The 15597-nt window shown below is 48.1% G+C and overlaps 1 protein-coding gene across 1 annotated transcript in view; it reads left to right on the top strand.

Moving 5' to 3' along the window:
- Positions 1 to 15597, top strand: part of LOC119973153 (protein SSUH2 homolog) — a 71410-nt gene that overhangs the window by 39655 nt on the left and 16158 nt on the right. The window contains exons 7-9 of the mRNA XM_038810769.1: positions 3558 to 3682; positions 4991 to 5053; positions 12791 to 12873. Of these exons, the coding sequence (XP_038666697.1) occupies positions 3558 to 3682; positions 4991 to 5053; positions 12791 to 12873 (271 nt within the window). The remainder of the gene's footprint in view (positions 1 to 3557; positions 3683 to 4990; positions 5054 to 12790; positions 12874 to 15597) is intronic.

Genomic DNA, 15597 nt, shown 5'->3' on the forward strand with positions numbered 1-15597 from the left:
GCGACATCTCGCGAGATCACATTAGATCTCCCGAGGATTGGCTAGCCAGGTAGATCCCGGGTGGGATCGCACAGCATCTACCGATCAGGTTGTGCCATGCCGTGCTGCTTTTTGGGCACAATGCAACCAGTAGATCCAGCTCCTGGTGTGGAAGAGGGGAAGCACTTGGAAAATCTGCTGCTTCCTTACTGTCTAGCACCATCCATAACTCTCTTAAAATGAACTCTGATTTTCAATAATATATATTTATTCCAAACATCCTTAAAGAAAATCCACATCGCACGAACCAAACATAGTACATACAGTTTGTTTAATTCCCCCCCCCCCCCCCCCCCCACAACCCAAAATCCGCCACCATCGGGTCCGTCATCAGCTTCACCCCCACAATCCCCAACAGACTCTTCAACACCGCCTCCCAAAAGCTGTCCAATTTTGTACACGCCCAAAACATGTGGGAATGGTTCGCCAACCCCCCTCCCACACCTCTTGCACTCCCGGGAAGAAGCCACTCATTCGGGGCTGAGTCATATGGGCCCTATGCACCACCATGAACTGTATAAGGCTTACCTTGCACAGGAGGAAGTTGTGTCACTCCAAACCCCCCACCCCATCTCCATCCCCAACTCCTCCTCCCACTTCCACTTAATCCCTTTAATTAATGTCACTCCCTTCTCCCCCAACCACCCATATATATCCCCAATCCTTCCATCCTCCCCACACATCTGGGAGCAATACTTCTTTAACAGCATGTACTCCGGCGCCTGGGAAATTAGGGCAGTTCCTTCCGTGCAAAGTCCCGCACCTGCCAATACCTAAACTCACTCCGCGTTTGTAGCTCAAACCTCTCCCGCAACTCCTCCAAATCGTAAACTTGCCCTCGACAAATCTCTCCCTAACCCACACTATCCCTTCCTCCTGCCACTTTCTATACTTCAATCCAGCCCCCCGGCACAAAGCTATGATTCCCACAGAACGGGGCCAACACCGACGTGTGCCCTCATTTAAGTACCTCCTCAGCTGGTTCCAAATTCTAAATTGATGTCGCCACCACTGGGCTACCGGGAAGAATGGCAACAGGGCTATGACCAGGGCCCTCAGACTCATCCCCTTGCACGAGTCCTCCTCAAACCAGACCCAGTCTGACCCCCCCCCCCCCCCACCCCCCCCCCCCCCCTCCCACCCCCCTTTGCCACCCAATAATAATGCAACTGATTCGGGAGCGCCAGCTCCCCATCCCGTCATCGCCTTTGCAACAGGGTCCTAATAATCCTCGGCATCCTGCCCAGCCAAACGATCTCCAATATCAACTTGTCCACTCTCTGAATAAAGGCCTTCGGGAGAAATATTGAGAGGAACTGGAAAATAAACAAAAATCTTGGCAGTACATTCAGTTTTAGCACCTGCACCTTCCCTGCCAGAGTGTTAAGTGCAGCGTATCCCACCTTTTAAAGTCCCTTCCAACCTCCTCTACCAAGCCTGTCAGGTTCCATTTGTGCATTGTGGCCCAGTCATGCGCCACCTGAATTCCCAAATACTGGAATCTGACCCCCACCACCTTAAACGACAAGGCCCCCAAGTTCGCCCTCCTCGCCAACAAAGCATTTATCGGATAGACTTCACTTTTACCAACGTTCAAATTGTACCCTGAAAGGGGGCAGCACGGTAGCATTGTGGATAGCACAATCGCTTCACAGCTCCAGGGTCCCAGGTTCGATTCCGGCTTGGGTCATTGTCTGTGCGGAGTCTGCACATCCTCCCCGTGTGTGCGTGGGTTTCCTCCGGGTGCTCCGGTTTCCTCCCACAGTCCAAAGATGTGCAGGTTAGGTGGATTGGCCATGATAAATTGCCCTTAGTGTCCAAAATTGCCCTTAGTGTTGGGTGTGGCTACTGGGTTATGGGGATAGGGTGGGGGTGTGGGCTTGGGTAGGGTGCTCTTTCCAGGAGCCGGTGCAGACTCGATGGGCCGAATGGCCTCCTTCTGCACTGTAAATTCTATGTAAAAGGCCCCAAATTTCCCTAACAGGCCCATGATCCTCTCCATACTCTCCAATGGGTTCGCCACAACAACAATAAGTCATCGACATACAATGATATCCTGTGCTACCTATCGTCGCACATAATGCCCTGCCACTCAGTGGAGGCAAAGCTATTGCCAGTGGCTCAGTCGGCAGCGCAAACAGCACTGACAAAAGCGGGCACCCCTGACTCGTCCCCCTATGTAACCCAAAATATCCCAAATTCATCTCATTTGTCCTCATGCTAGCCATGGGGGACGTGTGCAATAGCCGCACCCATGTCAAGAATTTCAGCCCAAACTAAACCTCTCTCAAGGATTTCGAACAGGTATTGCGACTCTACTCGGTCAAAGGCCTTCTCCGCGTCCATTGATACGATCATTTCCGGCTCCCGCCCCACCTCAGAATCTTTCTCCAGGAACTTGTGCATTCGCACAATCACCACCTGTGGCAGCTCCCCCGCTCTCAGCTTCTGCCTCAATGACCTATGAGCCCAGTCCTCCTCCCTGGGCCTTGTCGGGAACCTACTTCTCCATCAACTTCAAACATCTTCGCGACATAACTCGTGGTGCACATTCCGTCAACTCCCTCCCGTAAGCCCACAATTCGCAAGTTGTGCTGGCGGGTTCGATTCTGCTGCTCCCCTCTTGCTCGCAACGCCTTCAAACGTCCCCCAGGATCACATAAGAAGTAGGAGTAGGCCATCTGGTCCCTCTAGCTTGCTCCGCCATTCAATAAGATCATGGCTGATCTTTTGGTGGACTCAGCTTCACTTACCCGCCTGCTCACCATAACTCTTCATTCCTTTCCTGTTCACCATCTCAGCTTCCAGCGATACATTTCAGTCGCTCTGGTCAGACACTACCTTCTCCACCTCTTGGATTGTCGCCCCTTGTGCCTCCAAGGGTGGAACTGCCCCCTCAATCACCTTCATCCTGTCCCCATTCATCTCCTTCCTTTGCTGCTGAAACTCCCCCTTGATCAAACTCGTCAACTGATCCATTGGCAGTTACGCCATCGACAACGACCCTTCCCCCTTCGCCATCTTCTCGGCTTGTGCTGCGCCACATGTCCCCTCCAACACTTGGACAGAGCTCTCGTCGTCTTTAACCGGGTCTGAAATCCCATCGACATCCCAGTCTGGGAGAGAACTGATCACGTTCCACTCTCCTCACTAATTTCCACCAAAGTCCCCAAAAATTGGATAAAAAGTTCCAAAACCAATGCCTTTAGGCAGGAACCACCGTGCAGTCGATCACTCCATGGCCACCACCGGAAGCCCTTCTCTGTGATTAACTCACATCCATCTTTGGCATTCTTGCCCCTCACGGCTGGTTTGAGTTTGGTTGGGAGATCTAATGATGCATTTATCTGAGTTTAGTGACAAGTATTACAGCAATAATAATAGCACCAAATGTGATATTGTCCCCAGAACTCAGTCGTATCCAGCATTTTTTGCCTGTCTGAGAAAGGTTTTGTTTTTTCTGATTTTAGTTCCTGTCAATGGTTTCTGAAGTTTGTAATGGTCTCTTGCTCTTTTAGGTCAATTTGTTGATAGCAGTGCATACGGAATGGCTCCCCTCCCCTGGAATATAATAGTGCCGATGCCTCCAATGTTTCAGGACAATGTCAGCAAAGTCCCAGTGCCACACACCTCATCCACAAAGGTTAGTCTTCACCTGATGGAACATATGTTCTGTGCCATTTGTGGGGAAACTACATGCTCTCTTGGTAAAGAATACATTACGGATGTTGCTGCACTTGCTGACAAAATATAGATAATTTTGGAAGCAGTATCAAATGTGTAAATGGCAAATAGTAAAGTTAAAAATTTAATTTATGGGATTAAATTCCTCATAGTGTCCAGAAGGTCCAGCCTACCACAGCGATGGTCATTGAAGTTGTCCATCATTTTCACCAAGTAGAGATTGTCAGAATATATGTGTGTCTCTGTGTGTGTGTGTATATATGTTTTTTATATATATATTATATATATATACACACTGAACTCCACATGATAATTACGCCCCATTCTCCTTTTGTGTAAATTGTTGATGGCTTTCATCAAGGGAAATTGGAACAATTATCTGAACTTGCCTCTGCTTGTGTCAAATGTATTTTAAAATGTTCCAGCATGAGTGTTTCTGAAGATGCAGGAATAAAACCATCTCCACAATAAACTTGGCTGATGATTCTTTGTCAGTCTACATTGAACATGTTAATCAAAATCACGATTACATCCTGACTTTGGAAGGTTCATGATCTTTGAACGGAATTGCATACGGTTACAATTTTTAAAATCTGCCAAATTCTGCTCAAAGTACACAGCCTCTTTAAAGGTCAGTCTTCCTATTGGTTTTAAAAAAAAACCTTGCCCAAATTTTGGGATGCAGAACAAGAAAGAGGTCAGCATTTACTTTACTGCCAACCTTGTATTGTTATGTATCTTTAAAGAACGTTGTCTGTGCGACAGAGTGCTTTCTGCAGCTCATTTTTACCTAGCCAGAGAGATGTTTTTCTCACAATTATACCATGCATAATGACAATTTCACACTGGGTGTCCCCACAAGAGTTTATTGAGTTAGATTGAGAAGCATTGCAACATGAAGTTGGCATCCAGCCCTGTAGGTTTTCTGTGCAGCTCTCTGAATGAATTCACTTCTCCTGGTCAAAGTTAACCTTGTTTTGTAACCCTTACAAGAATCACGGGCTGTGGACTGTCAGGTTCCCCTTGACCTTGGAAGAATACGAACTTCCCCTTTAAGGGGCCGGGATTTTCCCTTGTCAAAGGAAGTCCACCGGGCATAAAGCCGGATTTGGGTCGGGGTGGATGACCCTTCGGGAGTGGAGATGTGTATTGTAGATTTATATTGTAGTTTATAATATGATTAAAACCATTGTTAACTTTCAGCATTGCTTCCTTTGATCGCTCTGTCTAGATCTTACTCTCGTGTAATTCTGTTTTTCTCTCTCAGGGTTGTCACTCATGCATGTCATTGGGCAAAATAGCATGTAACAAATGCACTGCAACTGGAATGGTAAGTAGTGGGATTGGCCGCTTCGTATTTGGTTTTGCAGTAGTTTTATCTGGAGGTTACTTCTGAAGACCAAAGGATATATTTGGCAAGGTTATTCTCCCAAGTGTGGAGCCTCATTCAGTAGAAATGCAGATTGACCCGAGGTATTAAAAGCCTATCTGCGACGCAAACTCCCGTTGAACGATGTTCTGTGCTGGGATCACAGCCTCGCTGAATTTGCACAAATGCATCTCTCTTTCATCTGGGTTTTTCACATCATAGGGCCCTTTAAAATGGCACCATATTAGACCCACTGTGCTTGATCAGCTCTTTGATAAAACTATTCAATTAATCTCATTCACCTGCTCTTTCTCCAAAGCCATGCAAATGTTTTCACGACAAGTATTTATCTAATTCTCTTTTCAAGGTAATTACAGAATCTGCTTCCACCAACCTTTCAGGCTGTACATTCCAGATCATATTAACTTGCTGTGTTTCTTTAAAAATGCTTTCTGGTCACTGTCCATGTGGAGTTTGCACATTCTCCCCGTGTTTGCGTGGGTTTCACCCCCACATCCCAAAGATGTGCAGGGTAGGTGGATTGGCCACACTAAATTGACCCTTAATTGGAAAAAATGAACTGGGTACTCTAAATTTATAATTTCTTTTTAAAAATTGCTTTCTCATATTGCCTCTGGTTCTTTTGCTAATCATGTTAAATCTCTGCCTCTGGTTCCCTATCTTCCACCACTGGAAACAGTTTCTCCGTATTTCCTTCAATAAAACTCTTCATAATTTTGAACACACCAACCAATTCTTCTCTTAGCCAGCTTAGTTCTAAAAAGAACAGCTCCAGCTTCTCCACCCTCTCCACATTTTGTGAAAGGGATATCATGTACAACTAACTTATTGGTGTTCTTTGAAGGAGTCATATGTACTGTGAATAAAGGGGGACCAGTGGATGTACTGTATTTAGATTTCTGGGAAACATTTCATAAGGTGCCACATTAAACTGCAGTAAATAATAGCTCCTGGCGTAGAGGGTGACATATTGGCATGGATTGAAGAATGGCTAGCTAACAGGAAACAGAGAGTTTTCTGTTATAGGTTGGCAGGATGTGAAGTGGTGTTCCACAGGGATCAGTGCTGGGGCTTCAACTTGTTACAATTTATACAAATAACTTTGATGAGGAGATTGAAGGTATGGTTGCTAAATTTGCTGACGACCTAAAGATAGGTAGGAAAGTAAATTGTGAAGAGGCCATAGATAGGTAAAATGAGTGGGCAAAGATCTGGCATATGGAGTATAATGTGAGCAAATGTGAAATTGTCCATTTTGGCAGGAAGAATAAAAAAGAAGCTTATTAGCTACATGTTGAGAGATTGCAGAGCTCTTGAGGTGCAGAGAGATCTGGGTGTTTTAGTGCATGAATCACAAAAGGCTAGCGTACGGGCGCAGCAAGTATTTCGGAAAGCTAATAGAATGTTATAATTTATTGTGAGGGATTCAATACAAAATTACAGAGGTTATACTTCAGTTGTACAGGGCATTAGTGAGACCATATCTGGAGTACTGTGTACAGTATTGGCGGATCGGGGGGCAGATGTGTGATGGTATCAGGGGTGATGGAGGGCAGATTGGTAGTTTTGGTTAATGTATATGCTCAAAATTGGGATGATGTAGAGTTTCTGAAGAGGGTGGTGTCGACTATCTCGGATTTGGATACGCGTGAATTGATCTTGGGAGGAGTAATTGGAATGCAGTTTTGGATCTGAAGGTGGACTGCTCCAAACCAAAGTCTTTGTCCCCTTTGGGAAGGGTGAAGGTGTCAGCGGCATTTATGAGAGAGATAGAGTGGGCTGGTGGAGAATCCATGGTGGTTTCTGCACGCAGTGGGGCAAGGAGTTCTCCTTTTTCTCGCCGGTGCATTAGGCTTATTCACGCATTCATTTCTTTATTTTGGAGAGGTCCAGCGGAATATTCTGCTATTGTTATTTCAGATCATTCCCGTATCTGGTAGAAGTGGTGTTGGATAGAGGGCAGACCCAGCGGCCAGCCTGGAGTTTAGGGTGTAGGGCTGTTAGAAGATGTGGGACTTTGTGTGAGGATAGCGGGGGCAATTGATGAGTATGTAGGATTTAACAAAAATGGGGATGTCTCACTCTCGGTACTATGGGAGGCGTTGAAGGTGGTGATGCGAGGAGTGATAATTGCATATGAGTTGCAAGCTGATAGGAAGGCTAGAGAGGAGTGCCAGTGGCTGGTGGATGAAACTCTGGGAGGTGGATGTTAAATATGCCATATGTTCGGATGTTAGGACCTGCTAACGTAGATGTTGAGGGTCACAACGACATCCACAGCTACTGGCAGCAGCAGCCTCACCCTGCTGTACGACTGCCGGTCAGTTTGCAGGAGGTGGTATTGTACAGTGACCACTCCCTTCATGGGTACATCTTCAAGTGAGAACCCATTCCTCCCTCTGCACACCACTTCCCCCTGTCTGCCACCCTCAAGATGAATAACTATAACCCCCATGACCGAAAGCAGACTTTCTGCTGATAGGCCTTCAAACTCCTCTGAATTACTGAGAAATGCTGTTTCACTTTTTCTATCTTCAGCAACTGATCAGAATTCCGCCCACTATACAGGAAACTATTTCCACTCATGCTGCGTGGAAATGCTTCGTTCAGCCTCCCGTGCCTGCCTGGACCCCATGTCCTACCTATCGTCGCCCACTTCCGCATCCTCCTCGTCAGGCTAGGCCTGGCGTTCCTCCTCCTCCTCCAGCACATCGTCTCTCTACTGTGCGATGTTGTTGAGGACGCAGCAGGCCACCACGATGCGGCGACCCTCTCAGCTTCATACTGGAGCGGTCCAGGCACCTGAAATGCAACTTCAGGTGGTCGAAGCACCACTCGATCACGCTCCTGGTCGCTGCATGGGCGTCGTTGTAGTGGGTCTCCACGTCGGTCCGTGGCCTCAGGATAGGTGACATTAGCCAAGGCCGCAGTGGATAGCCCAGGAACCAACCCCCAGCCGACTGGGGGGGGGGGGGGGGGGGGGGGGGGGGGGGGGCACGTCTCTAACATGTCAGGAATCATCGCGTGTGCCAGGAAGAAGGTGTCTTGGACACTGCCCGGGTATTGGGCGCAGACATGTATAATGCACAGCTGATGGTCACGTATTAGCTGCTCGTTCATCGAGTGGAACCTCTTTCAGTTGGCGTTGAGCAGCCTGTCATCTGCAGATGCTCTTAGGGGGACAGGCATCCCATCAGTCACCCAGGGCATCCTGACAATGGCGGTGAGGCCCACTGTCTGGGCAGCCTGGTGGGCTCGGTCCACATTGAAATGGATGTATTGAGCTGCCTGGGTATAAAGGGCCTCCGTTACTGCATGGATGCACCTGTGCACCGAGGTCTGTGAGATCCCAGACAGGTCCCAACTCGGCGCCAGGAAGAATCCCGTGGTGCAAAAGGTCAGGGCGACCATCACCTTGACAGTCACCGGAAGCAGGTGTCCTCCCCCATAACCCTGTGGTGCCAGGTGTGCTATTGTCTGGCAGATACATTACACTGTCTCTCTGCTCAGCTGGAGTCTTCAATGGTATGCCCAGTCCGGCAGGTCCTCGAATGACAGGCGGTGGCTGTACACACGAAGCCCCATGTGGCACCTCCTCCTCAGTGTGTTAGCCAGTCTGTTCTCCAACCTGGGTGGCTGCCACCTGTCCCTCTGCTGCTCTGCTGCTTCTTCCTCCTCCTCGAGCAGCTCCAGCTGTACAGCCGCAGGGCATCTCCAGGGCTGTGGTGACTAGAGAGAGGCCATCATTACTGGTTGTGGGGGTGAAAGGCCGACATGTTAGCATTGTGCGTACCCCTGTGCCCAATCAGGTCCAACGTGCTACATGGTGGCCCCGGTTGGCACCCCAGACTCTGCCCCCACCCCCACCATCTCCATACTCCTGGCTCCATCAGTGGCCAGCACCATTGGGGGCCTCTGGTCCTGCTGTCCATCCCGAATACCATTGGCTGGCACTGCCCTCACCAGGGGTAAGCACCGTGGTCCCTGTAGGGGCTACTGTGAGTGTCACCCTGGGTGGTGGCCAGGTGGGGAGGGTCTGGCAGGGGGGTTGAGTTGTGTCACTGTACAAAACAGGGGCCAAGGTGGGTGCGCAGCAAGATGGCCGCAGTAATGGCGGTCCGTGCCTGGGTACCGCTCCAGTCCCGTGGTTGGCCGTCCCGGCACTCAGCCTGTTCCCCACCCTTCCCTTGCCCCTGGCAGGGCCCCACCTCCACCCCAGCCAGTCAGGCCAGTGTCCGGCCTGGCAAACTGTAGTCGCTCCTCTCAATGACCTACCTCCTTTCTCATTCCCTCAGCAACTACCACGCCGGTTTCACAATTTTTGAAAGCACAAGTGAACCTCGCCGTCGGGAACTCAGCCCATCAGAGAAGGAGAATCGCGGAGGCACCGGATCAGGCCTGCTAATGATATGTAAACAGTGTTTACTATATGTACGTTCCGGTACACATTGGCACTGCTGCCGAGGTGACCGAAAATCGTCATTTGGCGTCAAATCGGCACCGCTGCGTTTTCGGCGTTGGAACCTATTCTCTGCCCAATAGGGTCTCACGATTTTGGTGTTGGCAAACTGAGAATCCCGCCCAGTACCTCTGACCCTCTCAGTACTGCATTGGAGTGCCAACCGAGATTCTGTGCGTAACTCTCTGGAGACGGCTCCACGCCTTTCTGACTCTTGTTTGAAGACTGTGGAGGCAATCAATTAATGACTCCGCATTTATAGAGCAGACGATGACTCTAACTGATATGAATTATCAATCCCTCAACCGGATAATGCATGAAAATTGGATTTTGGTGACTCATGAACCATGCAGATAGTATTTGCGAGGGTATCCCAACTTGAGACACTGGTTCATGGGGGAGCGGGTGTAGTTTTGTTTTTACAATGGTGTAAGGAATCACCTCGAATCCTAGTGAGAATAAGCAGCCCAGTCATCATGTAACAATTATTAAAGACTATTTAATTAAATTAATGAAAAGGCAAGTACACACAAACAGGACTACACTAGCCTAGGTGTTCCGGTACCTGGGCCAGATGGCCATCTATATTAGGGAACCAGACGAGAAACCCCCAACAATTTTCTACTTGTAAACTGTTAGAAAATGATACTTCACCCCAGGAGTGATTCCACTGACAATTAAGGATCTTTTATATGAAAGTTAACATTATTATTAACACAGGATTAACCACATTGATATCACAGAAACATAGCTCTACAATTAACAGTTTAACAGTTCATAAAAAAACAGGGAAACAGGTTAACTACTACCTTATACCTTCTCAATCTCCAATTAAGCAAAGCCCATTACAGGCCAAAAGCCACTAGTAAATAAAGTTAGAAAACACAGCTGCACACTTGTATAGAGATTTATTGGCAAGACATTTTGGATAAAGAGAGAGAGAGAGCCTTTCAGGGACAGCCTGCATATCCTTCAGTCTTTGTCATACTCCTGTTTAGCCTGACAGTATTTTGCAAAACTGCTGCTCAACTTAACTCCTAGCAGACTGCCAATCCTATATGAAACTGCAAAACTACAGACAGACCTGGCTCCTCCCAGTAATGACATCATATTTATCCCACTCAAATCCTAAGTCTAAACACATTGTCTCAAATTATCTACTCTCCAGGGTATCTCCAACAGTCATAACAAAGTTCCATTGGGCATTTCTTTGTAAATTAGAACATGGTTGGACTGAATGATTATCTCACTTTTATGGCATTATAATTGCACCTGTTGCAGACACACTGCCTGCCAGTATGTTAAACCAGGATTTTAAAATAATATTACTGCAATATATATATATACCTTAACCCAGGCTTTTAATAACATTACTGCAACAGAAATATATATATAATACAATCTACATTAAAAATTCCTACATACATGAGATAAGGCAATTAACTATATGAATCACTAAACACACATTGGTTTATATAGGACATACCCCTAGTTCCAAAATATATCTGCAATTCCTGAATTCCTTAATCCCCTTTCCTCAAACAATATCCAAGTAAATCAATCTATAAATCAAATCCAGCTTGTAGTTACCACACAATTCAGGGCTGACAATAAAGTCTGAGAAATATTGTTTCCTGGTCCACCAAAAGATATTTAAACTGCCTTTACGAAGGTTATTGTATAGCCTTGGCTCCAACAGTTGTGGACTGCCTCACAGGTTGTGAGATTTAAACTTGCCGTCCAGGCTGTTAGATGTAAACAGACCTATCTGCTTCTGAGGGTGCTGGCAATTATTCAATTTCTACCCTTTGTTTCTGCATTCTGTGCTTTTGACTGTCTCAATTCATTGACTCTAGAAATTAGCATGTGTATACCTCCACTGATCTCTCCATCATCTAGATAAACTATTCTACTAATAGCCAATTTATATCTGATTCTATCTAGATGTCTGTTAAACTCATTCCTGGGAAAGTCGCATCTCATCCTGTCTTTTGAATGCTGCTTCTGCAGACTCTTGGCAGATTTGTATGTGTTGCTGGGCAGATCGCATCCTATCAAGTCTGGTTAAACATCTGTTACTGCTGTTACTAGGCAGATCCATGACAGTAACTACTTCACAGTGGTCACTCTACTTGCCAGTTTGAACAGCATTGTTCCCTTTGGAGCAAGCTGGAATATTGACCATACACTTGGATTAGGTTAATTTTTTTTTTAAAGTGCTGTAGAACAGTGTTTTTCAAACTATTTTCCGGGGACCCATTTTTACCAATCGGCCGACCTTCGCGACCAACGCCGGCCGACCTTCGCGACCCACGCCGGCTGACCTTCGTGACCCACCATTTTCTATTACCTTGTTTGCTGCTGACAAAAATGGAGGAAATGGTTTTGGGTCCCTTTGGCCCTCGGACACGCTCCTCCAATGGAACCTGTTGGATGAAGGTGAAGCCTTTCGATGTCAGAAAGTATGGAGTCTCCACCTGTCCAAAGTTCTGCATTTTTTTCCTGTAAAACTTTATCAAATAAAGCCCCCCCAAACTTGTAAAAAAAATGTAAATGAACAAAATAAAATGAATAAAACAACCTCGAACTTGTAAAAAAAAAAGCTGTGACCGTTTTTAAAAAAAAAGAAGCCGCACTGCGCATGCGTGCCCGATCATCGGCACGCATGCGCAGTTTTGCGCATGTGCACCGATGATCTGGCACGCATGCGCAGTGCAGCCGCATTTTTTTTACAAGTTCGCGGCCATTTTGAAGGCCGCTTGCAGCCGGTGTTATTAACAGCCGGCTGCTGTGGCTGTTGTGCGCAGATTTGCTCAGTTGGGAGCGCAGCGATGGATGGCACCGCAACCCACCCAACACCCGCCCGCTGCCCACCCGCAGGTCGCGCCCCCGAGTTTGACAATGCCTGCTGTAGAATGTGTGATTGACTGCTGAATATGGCATATTAAGTCAACCGAGTTCCCAATTTTGAGGATTTAAAATAGAGCAAACCCTTTAACCAGCAGCATAATGCTTGACCTCAAGCTACTTAAATATGAATGCAAGTTCCCTTATTCTTTACCTGTAAGATTCACGATCTGAATCACATATCTTCTGTGCGCCTTCCAATTCATTGTATATCAAGCATTGGATTATCCTTCACCAGCCAATGGATTGCCACCCATGAGATGTATATGTATAGCTATATATAAAGTAATACTGCTGTTTTGTAAACACAGGTGAAATGCTGGGTGTGTAAAGGTCGAGGATACCAGTTTTCCGACGATAGATGTACCCACTGTAATGGCACTGGGCTTCAGCGGTAAGAAAACGTGTTCAAGATACTATGTCAAAACCATGAGCCCCAGTAAGGTCATGCACCCCAGTATGAGTAGAATGTGTGTTTGGAGCTGGGCTGTGTGCGTGGATGCTAGGACCTATTTTAATTCAATTGCACACCAAATAGTGAGTTCACTGTCATGGGGGTGTATCTTTCTTCTACTGCAAGAAGTGTGATAAACAGGTAAATGCTGAAAGCTGCTAATAAGAGCTTAAGGAATATTGGGCGGGATTCTCCCATGTCACGCCACAAGGGAGAATTGGCGCTCGTGCCATTTTTTCCTGCGGCGTCGGTCCGACACCGGCAGGAGATTCGCCGAGGAGCGGAAAATCGGTGCCGGCGCGTTTGGCGCGACGCCCGCGGCCGGGCCGCCGATTCTCCGGCCTTGATGGGCCGAGCAGCCACGCGTGAACTCATACCTGCTCTCAGCAGGTGGGAAATCTGCGCATAGGGTCGGGTGGCGGCCTGTGGGGCGGGGAAAAGCGCTCCTTCATCGGGGAGGGGGCCTCTGATGGGGTCTGGCCCGCGATCGGGGCCCACCGATTGGCAGGCCAGCCTCTCCAGCCCCGGCCCTATTTTATTACGCGGCCGGCCCCTGAACCCCCACGCCATGTTGCGTCGGAACCAGTGCGTTGAGGAAGTCCCCCGCGCATTCGTGGGTTGGCACGGCCCAACTGCGCATGCGCGGGTTAGTGCGGCGCCCAGTTGGCGCCGGGTAGGGAGACTGGAGCAGCGTGAACTGCTCCAGCGCCGTACAGGAGGCCAGAATCGGTAGTGCCCGCACCCGTTTCGCTCCGTCGTGAACGCCACGGCGCGAACACTCTGCCTCCATTTCGGAGAATCCGCCCAGTATGAATGGCTGAATTTGAGAATTAATCAAAGTGGCTGTATTCGCTTGGTTATAATTACCCAAAATCTCATTCTGCCAGCTTGTGGAAGATTGAGGCTGATGTACGGTACACTAATTAATTTGAGGTCTTAGGATTGGATTCTCCCAAACAGCCCACAGCGGGTTTGGTGGTGGGTAAGGTGAATCTGGCAGGCATCAAGTAGTGGGAAACCCGCTGGTTTAAAATCATTCTCTCAATGGCGGGTCAATGGCGCACCGCTCTTCCATCTGATAGGTGGTCCAAAGGCCATTTGCATCTCATGAATGCGGCAAGGCCAGTTGTAGCATCCTAACTGTTTCCCTGGATGATGTTAACAAACAGAACACAGGCCAGGAATCAAGCCCAGGATGTTCTAATTTATAATAACAGTGGACCTAACACAAACAGTCCATTTTATACATTACAAAACCCTAAAAAGGAGAAACTGTTTCCAGCTGTCGATGTGTCAGTAACCAGTGGACACAGGTTTAAGATAATCGGCAAAATAAATCAAATTTATGATCTGGAATGTACTGCCTCAAAGGGTGATGGAAAGAGGTTTAACAGCAACTCCCAAAGGAGAATTGAATTCATAATTGATAAATTGGAATTTGTGAGGGTAGCGGGGAAAGATCAGGGGAGCGAGAGTAATTAAAGCTCTTTCAAAGGGCTAGCACAGGACTCGAGGGCAGACTGTCCTCCACTTGAGTGGTAAGATTTTATAGCTAAACAAATAATGGGAGGGAGTGTCCGTCCCGGTTTTCTGGTGTGGCGCGCCCCCGCCGCTGGCGGGATTCTCCATCACGCCAGCTGGCCAATGGGGTTTCCCATTGTGGGCAGCCCCAGGCCGCCAGGAAATTCCCGGGCGTGGGTGCACTGCCGGTGCAATGGAGAATCCCGACAGCGGAGAATCCAGCCCAACGTTTTTGATAAAACTGTAATGGGATTCCTGGTTTTGATTCAGCTTCAAGCTCTCACAGCTTACCTCCTCAGAAGCCAAATTGGACCTTTCTTCCAATTCCCAAAGCATAAAAGAAACAAACATAACTACTTTTGATCATCAGCGATGATCTTTTAAATACCACGGGTGGAATTCTGCCATTTTGAGACGAAGCGCAGTGGTGGGTAGCTCCGACGCCACCTGCCTCATGAAATCCCACGCCCGATTCGGCGCTTGGAAACTCGTTAATTGTGCCCAAGGGAGTTCCTCTCCGGCTCTCCTGGCCTCAGCTGACAGGTTTGAAGGTCCCGCCGCCATATTTAAATACCAGTCCAGCACACTCTTATCTTCTCTTCAGCACACCTGTCTTCACCAGACCGTGCAGGATGTCAGCAACCCTGAGGGAAAAGGCTAACATCCTCAAGGGGACGTCTTTCAACCACCTTCCTCCCTGTGCCTATTACCTGCGAGGCGTCCATGTCCCAAGTGGACCTCTACTCACCGCATCTGGAGTGTTTGTGCATCCCCTTCCAGTATACAATCTGATATCCCTTTGATCCCCTTTTTTGTGAGCTTTTCATTCAGCCTTGTCAGAGTCCAGTTACCCTCCCCTCTGTCTTCCCTTCGCCTTCCATCGTTCATCTTCTTTAGCCGCCTCCTTGCCTCTCTGCCTGCCATCGGGAGGCCTCACTCTTCGCCCCAACGTACACAGTCTTCCTTCCACGTTGCCCACTGGTCTTCATTGGGACACACCCACCTCAACCCCCCCCCACCCCTCCCCCACCCCCCGGCCTCACCTTGCACTCCACCCCCGGGCGGACTTCGGGCCTTTGTTGCGGGTGCTGTATGATTTTGGTGGCTTCATGGGCATGGTGTTGCCCAGGCAGACACTGCCAA

Source organism: Scyliorhinus canicula, chromosome 11, assembly GCF_902713615.1.
Source record: "Scyliorhinus canicula chromosome 11, sScyCan1.1, whole genome shotgun sequence".
Classification (NCBI taxonomy): domain Eukaryota; kingdom Metazoa; phylum Chordata; class Chondrichthyes; order Carcharhiniformes; family Scyliorhinidae; genus Scyliorhinus; species Scyliorhinus canicula.